This window comes from Crassostrea angulata, chromosome 7 (assembly GCF_025612915.1).
Source record: "Crassostrea angulata isolate pt1a10 chromosome 7, ASM2561291v2, whole genome shotgun sequence".
Lineage (NCBI taxonomy): Eukaryota > Metazoa > Mollusca > Bivalvia > Ostreida > Ostreidae > Magallana > Magallana angulata.
In genome coordinates this window covers 51378207-51397494 of record NC_069117.1, presented here as the reverse complement: position 1 = coordinate 51397494, position 19288 = coordinate 51378207, and the positions used below count along the sequence as shown (strand labels likewise).

General features: G+C 33.6%; 2 protein-coding genes across 5 annotated transcripts; one reads left to right on the top strand and one right to left on the bottom strand.

Annotated features, from left to right (window-relative positions):
• Window positions 1-2334: 2334 nt before the first annotated feature.
• LOC128157067 (uncharacterized) lies at window positions 2335-3611 on the bottom strand. Its single transcript, XM_052819422.1, has 4 exons — window positions 3473-3611; window positions 3120-3227; window positions 2710-3003; window positions 2335-2415 (listed from the first exon to the last, which is right to left on the bottom strand). The coding sequence occupies exons 1-4, from the start codon at window positions 3507-3509 to the stop codon at window positions 2411-2413; spliced, it is 444 nt and encodes a 147-aa protein (XP_052675382.1). The 5' UTR covers window positions 3510-3611; the 3' UTR covers window positions 2335-2410.
• Window positions 3612-10158: 6547 nt separating this feature from the next.
• Window positions 10159-13530, top strand: LOC128155658 (uncharacterized). 4 transcript variants are annotated; one of them, XM_052817471.1, is made up of 6 exons: window positions 10159-10293; window positions 11392-11721; window positions 11830-12429; window positions 12541-12669; window positions 12835-13038; window positions 13178-13530. In XM_052817471.1, the coding sequence occupies exons 1-6, from the start codon at window positions 10251-10253 to the stop codon at window positions 13189-13191; spliced, it is 1320 nt and encodes a 439-aa protein (XP_052673431.1). In that variant the 5' UTR covers window positions 10159-10250; the 3' UTR covers window positions 13192-13530. The 4 variants fall into 4 exon arrangements, with proteins under 4 accessions (XP_052673431.1, XP_052673430.1, XP_052673434.1 ...); XM_052817474.1 differs by having other exon boundaries at window positions 10166-10293; window positions 11620-11721; XM_052817470.1 differs by having other exon boundaries at window positions 11392-12429.
• Window positions 13531-19288: the final 5758 nt, after the last annotated feature.

The following is a 19288-nucleotide window of genomic DNA, read 5'->3' as shown; positions in this document are numbered from 1 at the left end:
ACTTCGGAGAAACCCCAAAGGAGTATCAAATGACATGATAAACTAATAATAGTACAATTTTTACCAGGATGAGGTAAATACATATTTAGGATAATATTATTCTTTATTTTTATAAATAAGGTAACTTACAGGGAGATCCCTAACCGTATTAGGGCGCTTTTAATATTTTTGAGGCATTTTCTGATATCAGAAATGAGATGATTTTTTTAATATCAAAAATTTTATTTTTATATTATATATCCAAAATCGAATTTCTGATATCAAAAATAATTTTCAGATATCAGCCATGAGATATTCGATTTTTGATATTATAAAATGATTTTTTGATAACAGAAATTCAAAACTGTTTTTGAAATCAAACTATATTTATTTTCTTTGATATCAGGTATTCAAATAAAATGCCGAATAGATATCAAATACTTTATAAATATTAAAAGTTGTTGCTTCTTTATTCAAAGATTTATTTATTGTAAGAAATTTATAAGTGTTCTTGATAGTTCTTGTCTAAACTCTTAAAAGTGCAAACTGTAAGCCCGTATAATACCTGAATATTATTATGCGTCGCCATCTTTTTTTTAGGATCGTCTCAACACTCCCAGCGAATCGCAAAGAAAGCCAGTGCTTATCATCCTATACGATGTATATGGACGAGCTTGCCAAAATAAAAATAAAACAAACTGGATTGTTCCTATTCATGCATCTACAGGTTTTAAAACACAATTTCTGACGAGAATACAAAGGTTGCATTTCAGGGAGCATTCATTATTATACATATAATTTAGTTGATAGTAATTTTAGTCTTCTTTTCTGATATCAGAAAATACCTTATTATGATTTTTGATATCAGAAATGATTTTCTAATATCAAGAATTCAAAATTTTTGATATCAATAGAACAAATTTAATTTTTAATTTTCTGATGTCAGAAAATAATCTATTATTTATTGATTATCAATTATTCATTAACGTATTATTGGATGTCAATTATTTAAATTATTGATATTAAATATCTATTTTAGATATCAGAAAATACCTCCCATTAAATGAAAGATTTTGTCCTCTCTGTAACACAAAACGTATAGCCGATGAATTTCATTATTTTTTAGAATGTGATGCAATATCACAAGTCCGAAACAAGTTTATAGACAAAAAATTTTCGGCTAGACCAAATGTGTTAAAATTTTCGTATCTTATGACAACATGTAACATGAAATTGTTGAGAAAATTGTGTAAATTTATTACAAAGATATACGAGGTAGTCTGTCCTCCATGAGGTTCATTTTGTATAACTTTTCTTAACTATATAACCCTTATATTTATATATGTTTGCCTCTGACCAATTTATATGTACATTTTAATGTTATTTTTGTCCTCATGTACCATATGTTTGAAATGGTTTTGAGCGAATAAATGAACTGAACTGAACCTCGAAAATATTAAAACAGCGCCTATTATATCCGTCGTAAAATGTGATATGTTTTGATTTTTAAAACATTAAATATATATTTATAACATGCGAGTTTTAACTATACTCTAAACTATACTGTATAATACACGGCTGAATCAAAATGAAAGAATCTACGGAGATTTTGCATTGCAACATACATGAAAAGTACCCGGATGATAACGTTGCGAGATATGCCGAGTGACTTCCGAATGGAGGAAAGATATCGACTTTTCTTATAATAAATCTCCGTAAGAAATCTGTTTTCGTTCCTGATTTTTCCAAATGAAAAATGATAACGTGTCAATGAAGATATCTTGGATAGTTTATTTTCCATAAATTTCGATTGTACTTCTTTCACATGTGTGTGGGTGTTTTACTTTTTTTTTTTTTTATCAAAATCGTCTAAATGTGACAGAAACAACAGTTACTTGGGACAGACAGTGAGGATTTTTTTCATTTTGATATGAGAATAGGTCTACGACTGACTCTCAAATTTTGGTTGATCATTAGAAATGCATTCATAAAGCATTGTAAACAATAAAAATAGAAAATAAAATTTGATCAAAATCGTGACCATGCCCCTTTAAGATCAAGTCATCAACTGACTTCATTAAAATGTTGCTGACTTCATAACTTGAAAAGGTTTCAGGAATTAACCAACCATAGAACAACATTGTTTAGAATCGCTAATTTTCCACTTAGTCCATCAATCTATTACAGGAAGCAACAACAACACGAGGTTTACTCTTAAATAGAGACCGAACCAAGGTCGTTTGTCATGGCATTTATATGCAAGTAAACCCATTTAAAATTTCTTTGAAAAAGCAATCCATATGACGAAGCATGTCCCATTAGTTGTTATATTGATCGGAATATAAAGACTTCAAAGTCTGGCTAAAACATGTTTATTTACTTGAAATCTACAGGAACATTTACATTTTCAACCTTCAAGCTCTACAGTGGGTTAATCTGAAAGAGAGTTCATAAGTTTGATAAAACATTTGTAAGTTAACATACGTGTACATTTTAAATCAATTTTCACTTGCATTTTTAAAAGATTCGGTATATATTTTCAATGCTAGAATTATAAATTTAAGAAGCTATACCAAACTATACATTAATAAACAAAAATCCAAATATTTAAGATATGAAATTTTAAAACTTTCCTTTATCTTAATAAATACAGAGCTCTTCGTCTAAAGAAGATTAATAAAGTCTAGAACGATCATCCAGCCTCCTTAAGTGTGCATAACACAGACTTACCAATCAAAGCCATGGTAGCCAGGTTGTGGTGGAGACCCGTGTGGGGGTACCCGGGGTGGATGTAGGCCAACTGTAGTCCCCCGAATGACGGGCCTGGCCGGAACAGGGAGTAGTAGGAGGGAATCCGTCCAGGCGATCCTCCCGAAACGGTCGAGAGACTGCCGCCGTGGTTGACCGGGACAGAGGCAGGGGCGCCCGGAGATCCACCCCCGGAGACGACAACGGGAACTGGAGCTGCCCCACCGGACAGGGAAAGCCTGGCCTTCAGTTTGATTGCATCAGATACTGAGCCATCTGACAGAAGTAGATGATATACGATATAGTCATAGCAAATCCAGACTCTCTCTCTCTCTCTCTCTCTCTCTCTCTCTCTCTCTCTCTCTCTCTCTCTCTCTCTCTCTGGTTTTTACCTGCCATTTTATAGAGCTGTTCTGCTGGGATCCCGGGTACACCTTCGAATGCACGCTGTTCAAACGGGGACAGGGAGAAGAAATCGCTCCCCAACAGACAGGCGACGCCTACAATAAACACACAAGGATTTAATTTTGTCCTGGGGTCTTGTCTACCTCTTCATTTAACTTGCACTCCTTTTGTTTAAATCCGAAAATTTTCGACAAACAAAAATAAAATCGTAAACGGATACATTGCAGATACGCATATGACAAAGAAGAGTTTTCAGATCAAGGTCTTAGAGGAATATTCTTATGAATAAGTAAATATAACTTTTTCATAAATAAGTTAATATATAATATAGACAACTCACTTGCAGCATTTAGTATTAGTACTATGGCTCTCCACATTATTTTGAGGTCTTCTCACCAGTGCTGGATGGCCAGTTAGAACGATTTTTCAATAACTATGTTATTTTTGAAATTAGAAAAACAGGAAGAAATGTCTTTTTTGATAAATCGAGTCATAAAACGAACAACCCTCAAAGTCCTGAACAAGTGATACTTGTCATAACGATCGCTTTAGATCACCCGCCTCATTTCTCCCAGATGATGTGACAACAAATTATTCATTAACTTATAACTCCTTGGGGTCTTTCGGACGGACTTTCAAACAATTCGTGATTTGTCAACACTGAACTTACGTGTAATATGACATATAATTCAAAGCCAATCATCAAAAACGGAAAAATTACACGAATGTAATACACAATATTAAAAATGGTTGGAATTTTACCAGAAAGGGGGAGGGCCATTCCACTAAGTTGTCTCAGTATATTGAGAGAATCTTCTTGAAACGGAATAGAGGGTGCATGTCATTTGTCCAATTTTACTGTGTATCATTCTATAATTTTTTGTGTGTGATAGATTTGCTTTCCTTGATATTTCTGGACAGCATATATTTTTTTTATCAGAAAGTTAAGACCCGATCATTTAATGAAATAGTTATGGTATAAAATATAAAAAAAGACAAAACGTTTAGCCTCGATACTTCGAACTAATATGAGCCTATATATAAAAATACACACGTTTTATAATGGAATAAGCTACCCAATAGGCAGAAACAACGACGAAAATGTACACGACCTCGTTTTGACAAGATTTATACCCCCTCCCCTTTTATACATCAATTTAAGAAGAAAGTCAAGAGTGAAATTTGCAACAACAAAAAAGTGTAAAAATGATTTTGATTTCAAAAAGGTTGTTTATCTAGTTTTTTAGGGAAAAAATAATTAAATGTTCATTGATTTATTTTTAGATTTTTTGGAATTTTTGTAAATTGTATTGAGAATTAAAATAGCCAAACAAATGGATGCAAAAACCCATACTTGTACTTTGTTAGGACTTTGTGTATCACCATTGTTCACTTCAATAAAAGTGGGAAAAAAACCCACTTTAAAATTCAAAGTGTTTAAGGATTTACTTATATCACCTAAAACATTATTAATTACATAAATTACATACATTTAAGCCGGAAATATTAACAGTTTTCACAAAATCTGGAAACTTCTTGAATCTAAAATACTGTGTCAATCAAGTAGCAATGACTGAAAAATTGGCCAGCTTTTATTTTTATTGAGGACACAATACAATTTTTTTTGTAAAATATGAAATGATCACGTATAACTACATGTGTCGAAGGCGGATAGGACCGAGTAATCGGGACCCAAAATTTGGATACGTGTAACTTTTAAACATTTTAGTTTTTTTCTAAACATAATATTCATCCTTTTCTACTGACTTTTTATTTTCAGAACAGTCTTGTCAACATTTAGTTATATTTTTCACTTCCCAAGAGAATATTATAGAAAGAAGAGAGATTCTTCGTATTCTGTTCATCATATACACAGGATGACCTATGATTTCAAGTGGTAAATTGTGTCTGTTGCAAACAAAGTTATAGAGTAAATAAAACATTAAAGTTATTTTTATGACAAATTATACTTATGAAAAAATAGAACAAAGTTGAAATCCAGAGAAAAGAAGACAGAATTACTGTTTTAAGAAATAAATTGTCTAAATAAGTAGCATAATAAAGTGTAGAACACGTCGTTACATAAATAGTCTACTGGTGCAAAAAATAAAGTTATTTAACGATGTTTTTCTTATTTAGATTTAATTGAGATTTTATGCTTCAAGCACTCATTAACAGTAATTAATGCTCATACATCTGGGAACGGCTTTCGTTCGTTATTATACAACCGGAGGAGTAGCATCCTGAGCTTTACAAGTTTGGTTTATTGCCTGATGAACGTCATTAATAATTTCATTAGAACGCAATAATGTGTTCTGTTAAGATGTGCTTTAGTAAAACACAATGTTTTTGGAAAACTTGTCATAAGATTTGAATTACTTCTTTTTATATGACAATCTCATATTCTCCTATTTTCTACTTCTTACATTTTGTTTTGGTAATAAACTGATAAAGTTCTGGTTTATGCATAGATGGAAAGCAACTCAAGAGTATAGAAAGTTAATACATGTAAGTTTCGCATGTAATTTAACAGTTCAATGTTTATTTAATCTTGTAATGACCGTCAGATGTGTTCTTTTTGAATGCTGTTATTGTTTGTTTTTGTGATTGTCTTTTTTTTTAGGGGGGGGGGGTGTTTTGTTTGTTTGGTTGTGTTTTATATGCGGATCATGTAGAGCGGAGCGGATCAGAAACCCTTGACTTGAGAAGATGTATGCGGATATGCAACTGGTTTTAAAGGGGCATGGTCACGATTTTGGTCAAAAATTAATTTTTCGATTTTGATGTTTACAATGCTTCAGTAAGTCATTTTTAATAGGCAACCAAAATTTGAGTGTCATTTGATGAGTTATTAGCGAGTTACAGAGCTTACAATTCTTCGCTATGTAAACAAAGCGTTTGTTTACATTTCGAATGTTGAAGTGAAAATTCCAGTTTTGGACCTAAAATAAATGTGTTAATCGTTAGGAACCGTTTATTTATGCTTTAAATGAATAATAAGATAGACGAACAAGCTTTAAAAAGATTTTTTACTGGTATATTGAACCTATGTAAACAAAAACAGGGCACGAGCCTTGTTTACATGACGAAGAATTGTGAGCCCTGTATCTTGCTTAAAACTCAACGACTGGCACCCAAATTTCATTTAATCATTAGAAATGCATTCCTAAAGCATTGCAAATAATAAAAACAGAAAAATAAAATTTGACCAAAATCGTGACCATGCCCCTTTAATATTAGATTGAACTCTTTTTGGTATTCAAATAAAATCCTGAAATATTCTGAATTTTTTCCCAACAGGATATGACTCAACATAGGCAATAATCCACGCATTAATTTCAGACTTAAGTGTTAATATTACTTTTAAATTTCAGATTAAAGCTGCGGCCTTTAAATAATTTTCCGTTGCGGACATAGGCTTGGTCCTTGGCATTTCGCGCCCAGTCTCCATTTGAGAATGGTCTGATTAAGAGATCCACATCTAAAATGATCGTTCGTATTAACGTAGTAATGATATTAAAAATGTGAAGAAAAAAAGAAACGATTTCTTTTTCTTCATCTGTTATGATATGCATGTAAATAATTTTCTCTGTATATGAAAACAATATTTTACGTTTAGTTGCTTTTCTTAAACACTTATGCATGTGTATATTTAGTGTTTGTAAATCTGACTTGTTTGATTTTTTTTTTTAGGGAATGGAAAATTGAGATAGCAGGTTGAATTATACATAACAAGGATTGTACAAAGGAAAGAAAAAATAAAAAAAACAAAACAAAAAACAACTTGTTTAGCTTGTTGAACCTAAAACATTTATGACTGTCCTTCAGTTAAAACCGCAACATGTTTAGTGCTGATGTCTTTTGAGCTTACAATTGCACCACTAAATACGTGTGATAATTATGAGGACAAAAATAGTAATATTATCATTAAGCAATTTCAAAACATGTACTTTAAATACACAAAATGTTATTGTCATTACTATTTATTACTCAAATGCTCAGGTACATGTACTATCAAAAAGAATTCAGACACCTGCTAATATATGTCATAATGGTGTAAATGTGGGTAAAAATAGATCCATCACTTTGTTAATTGAACACAGGGCATGTCTCCAAACATTAATCTGTGCTAATTAAACTCGGCATGGCGTGCTTAATCAGGGATTGCATCAGTTTTAGCTTGTAAGTGATTATTCACAATTAAAATTTTCACGACTTTCGACAAGAAATTTTAAGTTTTATTTTACTCCGTGATTTACAGTAATTGAGTGACAACGCCATTATCACGAATTCCTCGCGATCGTGAAACTGTACGTTTGTGTCATTTTTGTGAGCGCCTAAATTAGCGAATACAATAAAAACACATATATCTGTCAAAAGAAAGTTTGAAGAGAAAATGAAGTCGTTTAAATTTAATTTTGTATTAGTCCATTCTGACCGTTTGATATGACATTTTATTTGAACTTAAATTACCTGATACACGTGCACCCTTCATACCTGTGACCCCGTGGTTGTGACAGAGTAACGTCATACAAGATCTCTATAGACGTACGGTATATTCCGGGTAGACCCTTGTTCATTAATTGATATCGTAAAAAGCAGTGAACAATACAAATGGCCATGGCGTATAAAGGTCAGGCAATCATTATGCTAATCTGATCATTAATATTTAAAAATAACTTCTCTAATATATTATTTTCTAGAAATATCATCCCATTTACAGAGGGACTAAATACACCTCCAACAGTTGTTTTCACCTGCATACATTAAAGCAATGATCCCACAATTTTTGCTTACTAGACTCACTTCTCTTGAAACAGACCCCACACCCATGTACCAAAGTTCAAAGTTTGTCTATATCATGTGTATATTAAGCGTCTCCCTCAGAAGTTGCATGCTTTACAGGAGCAGAAACAAATCAATTTCATAAAGCTGCAATAAGAATGGGATTAAAAAGATATCCTTGATCCAACAAACATGCCTCCTACGTTTCAGTAATAAATTTCACGTTTGTCAATGAACATGGTGTTATAAACTGCAAATGCCCAGCTTACAAATTCCAGGATGCACGTTAGCACATGATGGATAAGATGCTAGCAGACTAATTGGAGATCTATTAAGAAATGAATAGCAATATTAAAAGGTTCATCACGAAATGAAGCTGGTTGGTCACGTGATCAAATTTTCTCTAAACCCCAAAACCCCAAATAGCACTATATTCATTTTTTTTTTTAAAAAGGATTGTTTGCTTATGCGTACAGTGTATACTCTATTATGATTCGAAAAAAGAACTAAAGAATCTAGGAAAAATAAATACTTAGTAATGTAATCTTCACTAGACTTGGACATAATATTCTATTCGGATTGAAATTTATTCAGATGTAACATTAATAACACCCGTGCTCCTCTCTGGGGAGATGACTCCAATAGTTTTGAAGAATAGTGCATAAGAGTGTCCATAAGAAATCTCATCGTTTCTGATTTATCTTTAATCAGAAAGTATTCCTAATATCGTATTTCTATATGTATATCTACTTTACTTGTTACAAAGATTAACATGTTTTTGAAATGGTATCATTGTACATATCCTTAAAGAGGCATGGTCACGATTTTGGTCAAATTCTATTTTCTGTTTTTATTATACTATGCTTTAGGAATGTATTTCTAATGATCATATGAGTCAGTTATAGAACTATAAGCAAGATAAATGGCATACGATTCTTCGTCATGTAACAAGGAGGTTCGTGCCCTGTTTTTGTTAACATATGTTCAATTTACCAGTAAAAATCTTATTCAAGCTGTTTGGATATCTTCTTATTAATTTTAAGCACTAATAAACAGTTCTTAAAGTTTAACACATTCATTTTAGTTTTAAACTCAAATTTTCACTTCAACATTCAAATTTAAACAAGAGTTTTGTTTAAATAACAAAGAATAGTAAACTCAGTAACTCGCTTATAACTCAACGAAAGACCCTCAAATTTTGATTGTCTTTTAAAAATGCCTTACTGAAGCATTGTAAACATCAAATTCGGAAAAATTATTTTTGACCAAAATCGTGACCATGCCCCTTTAACAATTAAATATTGTTTTGTTATAACTACATCGTGGACAGTGTTTTAAGTTTTTAAAAGGTAAACGTGCACTGTCCTCTTGTCAACAAGACCCTACAATGAAATATGTTCAAACCAAAATAAAAGGATCTTTTCTTGGTTTAAGGTTTATGGTTTAAGGTTAATGTTGTTGCACAATGGCGACGAACGACGCTGGATCTTTCTTTTGTGGAAATAAATTGTATGAGAACTGGAACTAAGATCCCAAAAGTGAAAGTTCTACATGAGACATCAACATCATAGACAGTTAATTCGATGAAGACACCGAGCGAGTTCTAAAGACCTTTGCATGCGATTGTTCAATTCCTGTAAAAAGTTCTAGAAAAGACATGAAACAAACGAGCAAACAACGTTTAAATACTCTTATCTTACTGAACTACATAAAGTTTTTGAAGTGTCTACACCTACTTGTATGGGTTTTGACGTTTAATTGATTTGTGCACTCACGCCATTTCATTTTGCAACGTCTGTACTTAAGTCTCCAGTACTGTAGTTATCAGTATCTACTGGTTTCTGTAGTACAATAATTCGAATGATAAGAAAACCATATTTACAAACCTTTACAACCATCACAACGACAACGACAAAATTTAATGGAAAAGTGTAAAACTATTTATGAAAATATAAATATAGAACCCGAAAAGCAAAAGAAAAAAATTTTCTTGAAATGAAATATAAAATATTATTTCAGTGATACAAATTATTAAATATATGTAAATTAAACGCTGTCTAACAGGGTCATAATTTATCAGATGACGTCATAGCGATCACCACAACTGAAATCAGATGACAGGGTCATAATGAGAAAGAAATTAGAACAATTAAACATAGATGCATTTGACTGTTTGTTTCAGCAATTAATCGCGCCGCCATCACGTTTATGTTAATGACCTGTTCATCTTTTTAACGGAGCGCTGTGCCGTTCGTTGACAAGTGGTATTGTAGGGTAGGAAGAGAAAAGATCACATTACTTTGTGTCACGGGGACCTAACGAATTTTGAAATCATGAAGAGGATATTTTGTTTTCTAGCTTTAATCCATGTAACATGTAAGTTTTTTTTACTTATTTATTTTTCATTATCAAATGATATTTGAAAAGTTATAAATTTAACAAATGTATTTTATTGCCAATTTTTAAAATCATTTTGAAGAGACATTGTTTGACGTTTCATTTCATTGCTTTAAAGTGCTTAAATATTGATGTTCAGAAGATATTAGTTAAAATTTATTGTCATAATCATTTTATTTTTCTAACAGTACAAACCAATCATGACTGTATGTCAAGCAACAATTTGAATGCAAACAGAATTTGCCACACAAAAAATCAACTTAGTTATAAAAAATTCTACATTTTTCTATCTAAAGAGTCATTTTAAAGAAACAATAAGGATCGATTACCCCCAGTGTTTGAGAAAAGCAATATATCATATATATAATTATTTTCAAAAAATAGATCTATATGATAACGATTAGAACTTCAATTTCCTTAAAAGCAAAAAATAATTTTTCTCTTTTTTCCAAATTAACCAAGCAGAAACTTTGAAACAATAAGGATATACTGCGTTGTTTTCATGATAACACTAAAGGGAAAATTCATTTAATGTATCCCTGCAAACGCTTAAATCTGCTTCATTAAATATAGCGTAAACTCATTAGAAGTCTGTGATGTGACATAAGGAAATCCAACAATGTAGACTAGAATTAATGGCTATGTCATAACAAACTCTCTTTTTCTGTAAGGAGAGAACAAAAGTGAACAGTAAATTTAACTCATTAAATTTGAATTAATGCAGAACTTCCAGATCATCACTGCGCGCCAAATTGTCAAATCAAACGTGATTTAGAGAGAGCTAACGATAGCCATTAACATATATAGCAAATCTGATGCTCATTACCACTACTGAAATGTAAATTTTGCGATTCGGCGATTATATGAAAAAGTAATTAGTGCTCTGCTTTTTTTTGCTATTATCAAAATCTCTCATTTTGAAAAAAAAATTTAATTGGCACCTTGCAATCTGTATATAGGCATTTGATATGAAAATTCAAGCGCCTCGCCGATAAGAACGACCATGGTCACAAGTCGCCTTTGCGTCGCGCGCACGCTCTGAATCCTTTCTTGTGACATTTCCGATATCTTTTTCAGATATAAATTGCCAGAGTCTTAGTCATATGCCAGATCAAATTAATTTAAAACGTGGAAAACACGACCATCGAACACATTCTAACCTCGGATTAGGGCCCACTTTTAGTATGAAAGACATCATAAGCAACAGAGGATCAAATGTATATTTTCCATCCACAAACAACAAATCCAAAACAAGTGATCCACAAAGACAAGAGCAAATGACCTCTTATTCTCAACAATTTTCAGGTGCACAAGGACAAGGTGTAAGACAAAAGCTTCAGCAGGCTCCAGCTGCTACATTTGTTGGCTTCAAACATAAGGCTAAAGAGGTTGCTTCACCTCCCGTTGGTAAGTCAAGAATTGTTCAGGAAAGCGCGCATAGCACCACTCCTGAGTCATCTCTCAAAACTAAAATTGTAAAAGCTATTCAAGTTGGTGAACTTTCTCCAAACGCAGCTCCAGCTCCTAGCAAACCTGAGCCAAGTCAAGAAATCTCTGGGGTAGCGCCAACAGTCAATAACCCGCCACCAGTACCAGTGCAAAAAGCTGCTCCTGCAGCTGCCCCTTCCCCGTCTCAGCCTGAAACCCTTATCAACGCCCAGCCAATGGTTCCTGCAGCCCCGAATACCAACGGCCAAGCAGCCAATAGTGCCGCAACATCAGGGGCAGGAACTCTGGCCAAAGCTGATTTCTCTCAATGGTTTGGTAACAATGTTCCTGAGCAGTTCTCACAAATGACCCCTGAACAAATGTACATGATGTCAGAACAGGGCGCAGCGGCGATGCTGGCCCAGGGATTACTCGGGGCTGCTGCATTCGGTCAGAATCTGCCGCCACCCCAACCAGCAGCCGCCGCCGCAAACAATCTCGTCGCTAACAATCCAAACGCTCCCACCAATCCTGCGGTTCCTAGCAGCGCCAATTCCTGGATGTCTGGTAACGCAATGACCGCCATGGATCCTCTCAGTCAGTTGAAGCAGATGAGAAACCAAATGGTTCAACTTAGAGTCAACCAGAAAATTGCAGAAGCCATGAACCCTCGTGAAGCAGGCATAGGTAAAACCCATCAACTGATAGAGTTAGAATTTTGCACATACGTTTGTCTACTAGTATTATGAAACAATGCTATGGACTTCTAAACTGATATTTGCGTTTAATTACTTTTAGATGTTAACCCCCTCCAAAAACCAATCGTTTGTAAGGGCATTGTGCCGCCAGCACCAGGGAATGAAACAGTACAACAAATGTTGGCCGACGGAGGCAAAGCCTCAATGGTAGCAATGACTTTAGGATTAGGTAAGTTTTCACAGTACTCAAAGCAGAGCTAAAGTGAAGAAAATTTTTGACGAATATACAATCGCAGTTCTTACATTGCAATTTTATTTGAAAAAATTAAACACTTATTAATTAAATTAGTTCCAATTTGAATTATTTAACTATTTGATTCGTTGTGTATTCCAGAGTTGTCGGTGATGGAGGGCGCCGTTCTGTGCCACAACAAACTAGCCGAGTTCCAGGCGTGCGACATCACCCCTAGCCGTCTGAAGCGACCCTGCCAGCCTAATATTCCCAACGCCTGCCCCGTCGGTCAGGTCTGTAACCTCTACTCAGGAGAGTTCAGCGCCATGTGCTGTCCGAAAACAGTCAGGGAGGCTGTCATGTTGGGTAAGGATGCTCACATTTAAAATTTGGATTCAATAAAACATTGGAGGTTTCATTATCTCCAGTTATAGACCACATATCATAAAGTTAAAACATCGTTATGTGTTTTTCAAAAATTAAACATTTCTCATTCTTCTTTTAGATATGATGGCTTAAGAAAACACAGTTCAATTGAGACTTTCGTGATTTCAAGACTTTGATTCTGCCGTGAGCGGACATCCCTTGCGTATACCGAAGCTATGCGTGATGCTTCCGGGCCAAACCCCTGTATAGTTATAGTATAATGCATGATGTGTTCCTGTGTTACTTGAGAAATGACAATTGATGTGAAAACCAGGAAATTATTTATACCTTTACATGTTTCACTTGTTTTTATACTGCGAATATCAGTTTTAAAGACATCGATTACTAATGTGTGCATCTTTGTTGTTGTTTCTAATTCATATCACTCCAGTTTATATGTTTTAATGAATTAATAAAAGAGTAAACATTGATTATTAGGTAAAAGTATTAATTTTCTGTATTTAGAACATATGGACCCCTCATTACTAACGCTCATTTTACAATTTAATATCAGATGCACTTTGATTAATAAATAAGCAATACACATGGTTCCGTTAGCATGGAAACATAGGCTAAAGATTATAATTTCTTATCTAATGTGAGGACAAATTATAAGAGATCACAACAGTTTGATCTACTCACAATAAAATTTGCAGAACCTTTAATAAAAAAGGTGAGTAATGACTGTTCTATGTCCTACTTTGGTTACAAAATGATTTTTCAAAGCCAATTACTGAGTATTCAGATTTTTTACTTAAACGATTTTTTTTCGTTCATTTTAATAGTTCTGCAACAACAAAAAATGAATATTCAAAATAAAGTTCGTGGTTAAGGTAACAAAACAAGGGGGGGGGGGGGGGGCAGAACAATGACTCGACGCAATTTTTGTTCTACGATAATGCCTCAAATTGTTTTGTATAGAAGATTTACAGCAGATCTAGACTGAAAAATGACAATTCAAGTATAAATAGCATTTTGTAACCGTTTTCATATCTCAATCAATTCGAGAAATATTAAATTAATTGAAAATTAAATATTTGTTTCCTTCTCTGTTGTTTTTATTTTCATTCAACTTTTGTATAACAGCTCAAAGATTTTCACTATTTCATTCATCGAATATGGATAGTTTTTTATCAACGTGATTTAGCTTTTAACATTTTTTCCCTCAACCTAGGTTGGATGACCTTGAATGATTAAATGAACAAGAGTTGTCGTAAAAATAATTTGTTTCGCTTCTTTAATCTTTGTATTTCACGAAAAGTTTTCTATTTTTGTCATTTTGGCGCCAGTGACATTGGAGCATTTTGTTGTATCATCCAGCGTATTGCAGGAATTTATGGTAATAGTATGCATATATAATTATGTTTCTTGTTAAAATTCAGCTTTAAGGGAATAAAACTTGTTAATTTGAAATATACACATTACAAGATAAGACAAGTAGTCTACGGAAGTGAATTTTTGAAAAGGTAAGGACGTCACATCATCCGGAGTCAAATTATGGCTGTTCTGTAACACCAGCTGAACAACGAAAGTAAACAAACTGCAAAAAAGTTTATATATTTCCACAAGCCAAAGTTAGATGTAAAATAGAGATTGATACAATTTTGTGTACTGGTTTAGTTTTGGTATTTTATTTTTGTGACCGGGGTTTTTGTTTTGTAAGAGTTGGATGGGAGATTCTTTTTCGTATGTATTACTGTGTGTATACAAAACCATGTGGTAGATTATTGGGTTTGGGGAATGCGAATTGTCGTCCATGCATAATATTTTCCCTGCCTTGCTTGTCAATGTTGTTTTACATCCTTTCAGACCATATCTTCCATGCAAAGACTTTAAAAAACTTTGAAAAAAGTTTTTAAAAAAATCGACATCGACCAAATCTTATTACCTGTAAAGTTTGTCAATCTGCTTCTTGGCTGTTCATAAGTATATGGTATCTAATCTAACAATTCCAGGGGCGGATCAACGAGGGCTGGATCGTCAAAAGCCATTTCCAGACTATAATGATATCATTTATACACAGAGTTCTGTAAATATAGGGAAATATTCAAATTTCGAAGCTGAAGTATTTGGTTTTTATATCACAGAGTAATAGTTTATGGCCAAAAATATCATCTCTAAAAGTCAAAGGCATATCTGAAGGGCAATTTGTAGACAGACAGCCTCCTAAATTGGATTAAATATGGAGCCTCACTAATGGATTTTAAATTGTAATTTATTGTCATTTGAAGCATGCACCAGGTAACTTAATTTTACTTTTATTTAAAAAATGGATATGAAACAAAAATTCATCATTACATAATTATAATGGATAATAAACCATCCGAGATATATCGAAGATATACATGTATGTGTACACGTAACTAATGGTGCGTGCTTTGTGTCTCTGGATTGCGAAACATAAATTGCTATCTTGCAGCAATAAACTTTTCCCGTTTGTACTTTAAGAATAACTTTTTTTAAAGATTCAAATTGGTGTTTTGGTATTTAAGGTGTGATTTTTTGCTGTCAAATCGTCCTTTAGATAAAATATTTATCTCATCTTTTCATTCTACATGTCGTAAATTTTGCTAGTTACAAATTAATCTTTTTACAAAGTAATGTATTTTAGATCAACAAATGCATAATGCATTATTTATAAATTGCAATACGTACTGAAAATATTTGTCAGACAAGCTCTATCGTCATCAAACCAAGCTCATAAATATGGTAGTCAACCACACAAAGCCGTTTAAGTGTTAGATGAAAATTAGTACATTATTTACCGCATAAATTTCATAAACCAACGAACTATAATAACAATTGTGTGGTGTGTAGTTCTTATAAAACATTTACATGTACATTTATAATCATGTTCAAGGAATATGAAATGGTAATTCGGTGATTTTTATTATAGCAATAAGTATAAATTTTTACTTATTTACGTGCATTTTGAAGGAACATTTAACATCTCCTCAGTTTGGAATTCAGTTACTAGTTAGAGGATTGTACAAAGACCTTTACTTTGGTTTTGGAAGCAATAATTGATTAGTACTTAAACGCTACATGGTTGCAGCTTTTTTTTTTAATGAAAAGGGGAAATGGGCGTGGTGGTAAACCTACGGCTAATACAAATACAGTACATGCAGGGAGAGTGGATGATTAACAGTTGGCCCTCTATTATGCCAAGTTTACTTTCACTAGTTACAATTTAAAGTTAAAACCACCAGTCTGTTAAATTGAATGAATTTTACTTGAATACTAAAGTCAACAATTCTTCTTAATTTGCAGGAACAAACCTTCAATTGAGCTCGATTTAGGACTGAGCGTGCCCTATGCAACGATGAAAAATGGTTGTTCTTAAAATCTATCTCCCATCTTGAGAAATTATCTAGATCCGCGCCATTATCCGTGTCAATGACTCAATGCTATGCAAACTGCTACAAAATACATGAGATGCGGACGACAACTCTATGAGGCAAAAGCGTTAGGGTTATTGCCCGGGCCGTCTATTAATTTCAACGAAATGCATGCATGGAGATTAATCTATGCTTTACCACTTGTCTGTCCATAGTGATTCAACAGTTGGCTGAATTCAAAAAGCATTTCTACGTTGTCAACCAAGAGAGTGTCGCCAATCAGTTATATTTCTACAGTTCTTCTGTTTGACTTACACTCAAATATCTATTCAACGTCGATGAAATATTTGTTTTGAATTGAAGTGGTTCAGAATTCACGTGGTATTTGTACAGTGTTGTCTGTTTTTGACAGAATAGAAACTTAAAACAAATAAATATGCAATTGTTGTAGGACGTTAAATCTGTTCGGTCGTCACTTCTGATATTTGTTTTGATTGTTGTCAATTTGGTGTTATTTTGTTGTTATTTTTGAGTAAAGTAATGATTATTGTACAAACGTATATTATGAATATTTAAACGTGTTTTTGGGTTAGACATATATAAGCACCTGATGCCAGGGCCGGAGAGCTTTCTCATGAATCGATCTACCTGAGGAAACAGGACGAACGCCGCATCACCGGCCTTTGATTCCTTTATGGCAGGTTTAAGTCTCCCAAATGATTAATCCTAATTAATGAATAATTGATACCTGACAAGCTGGGGAAGTCAGGTATGGTCAATCGACTTATTCATCAGATTCTTCAATATCCAATATCAATCGTGCAAGCTTCTCGACACTCGATCAAAATCCAGATAACTGCTTCTTATATTGATTTAAAATCATGAAAACCCAGTAAATAGTTTAATTTTTACATTTGCATGAAGACATTGGAAACAATCTTTAAAACATCTTAACGATTTATATCTGCATGTTGCCCACATTTTGTTTGCAGCAGCGATAGAACATCAGTTTTAAGTAAGAATTGTTTTAAAAATTGATTATGGGTTTAGTGTTGGAGCTTCAGTCTTTACAAGGCCACAAACTGAAATACAATCCGCGGCATGTACACGGGTCAACCACCTGTCTACAGCCTCTGAAGATTCCCGCTGCACCTGAAGCGGCACTCGTAACATAGGTCGATAGATTTAAAAGCGTTCAAAGTCGTGGAAACGATTTATATATACGTAATAAGCACCCTTGAACGATTTTCAGGATATATTTGTAGCTCTTCAAATGTAATTGAAATACAGCCCCCCTTTTTCGACAATTCAGCATTTGTAGGATTTTCACCAAGAGACCAGTATGTCCACCTTCCTTAATTCATTCCCATTACCAAGTGGTCCTATCTGAGTCCTTAAGCTGTCATCTTTCGGAATGAATGAGGACACCGCCTTTAGCAAGTGCCCCAATTGGCACAGAGATTGGTTCTCTGTTGTGAGAACAACGACAGCCTTTCCGTCATTTTGACAACACCGGCTTCTTGTTGCACACTAACCGGAAAAGGACAAGGTGATCATGAGACACCCAATAAGGAGACCTCCAAAACTTATAGATTGTAATTACATTATTAATTAAATCTTAATAGATGGTTTCTTAATCAGGGCTGCTACAAAGCTATATAAACACTTATAGAGGCATTGTGCTACTACATGTATTACATTCTGCTGTTTTTGAACCAATTGCAAGTATGCGATTTGTACGATTTGTTCCCTTGAGTTCGATGCAGTATTGAAAGTAAGTTTTTATTAGGTCGCTTTTTTTTCTTCGAGTGAAAACTGTTTTTCCATCCATATCCACAACATGATAGTAAAACTGAGGACTCGGTGGTTGAAGCGGACCAGAATCAAAATGAGGACCAATTGAATGAGTCCTCCTCCTCCTGAATGTGTAAATTCAGACCTTCAGACATTTTAGACATTTCTATACATTCACTGAAAACGAATGCTAGTTATTATACTCATGCCCATAGTACTGTAGTGTAAACGCATTGTATTATTGTATGTGTATATTGTTATGCATGACCTCTGACCCTGGTCCACCCCAGCCTTACCTGGTCCAACCTACTGGAGCTCCAGTTCCGATTCTGCTGTATACCACACTACACCTGTTTACCTTGTTTTCCTTGTATATTGTGATTATTGTCTGTTGTCTGTCGCATATTGTCAGGTAAGACACCAGATATTTGTACTATATGTTTTGTAGTTTCTCGGCTACACAACAGTATTGATAATTGTATTTTGTCAGTTCCGGTTTAACCTTATACAAGTTTGGCTCCGGCAATTGTTGCGACGTTGGCTCGTGACTCTTGTGGTCTCTCGAAACGATGACGTCAGTCGTAAACAAAATCCATGCATTAATTAAAGTTTTAATGTACATGTATCCAATATGGATAACAGAGTTCTTACTGGTTCATAGGTCTAATGTACTCAGTTATTCTGTGATAATATTGTGTTGTTATTGTTTTTCTGTTGTTATTGTTGTTGTTTTTATTCTTTGTTTTTGTTTTGTACCGATTACTTACATGTACCGATGTTCGTTATAGAAAGGTGTGCGCTTTATGTGTTACGGTGTTCATGCTATTCAAAATATCGAACATTATTAAAAGTAACAAAAATAATTGATGAATAATTCATACACTTATCAGAAAATAAAATTTCATACTTTCACAAAAAAAACTTTAAAAGGTTTGATAAAGAAGGATTTTGAGTCCATTCTTTAACATTAAAAAAAATATATTCTTTGACCAAAAAGGGCTTTAGGCACATTCATACACTATTTAACTAGTGTGAGGAAAGACTCGATCATTCAAAAA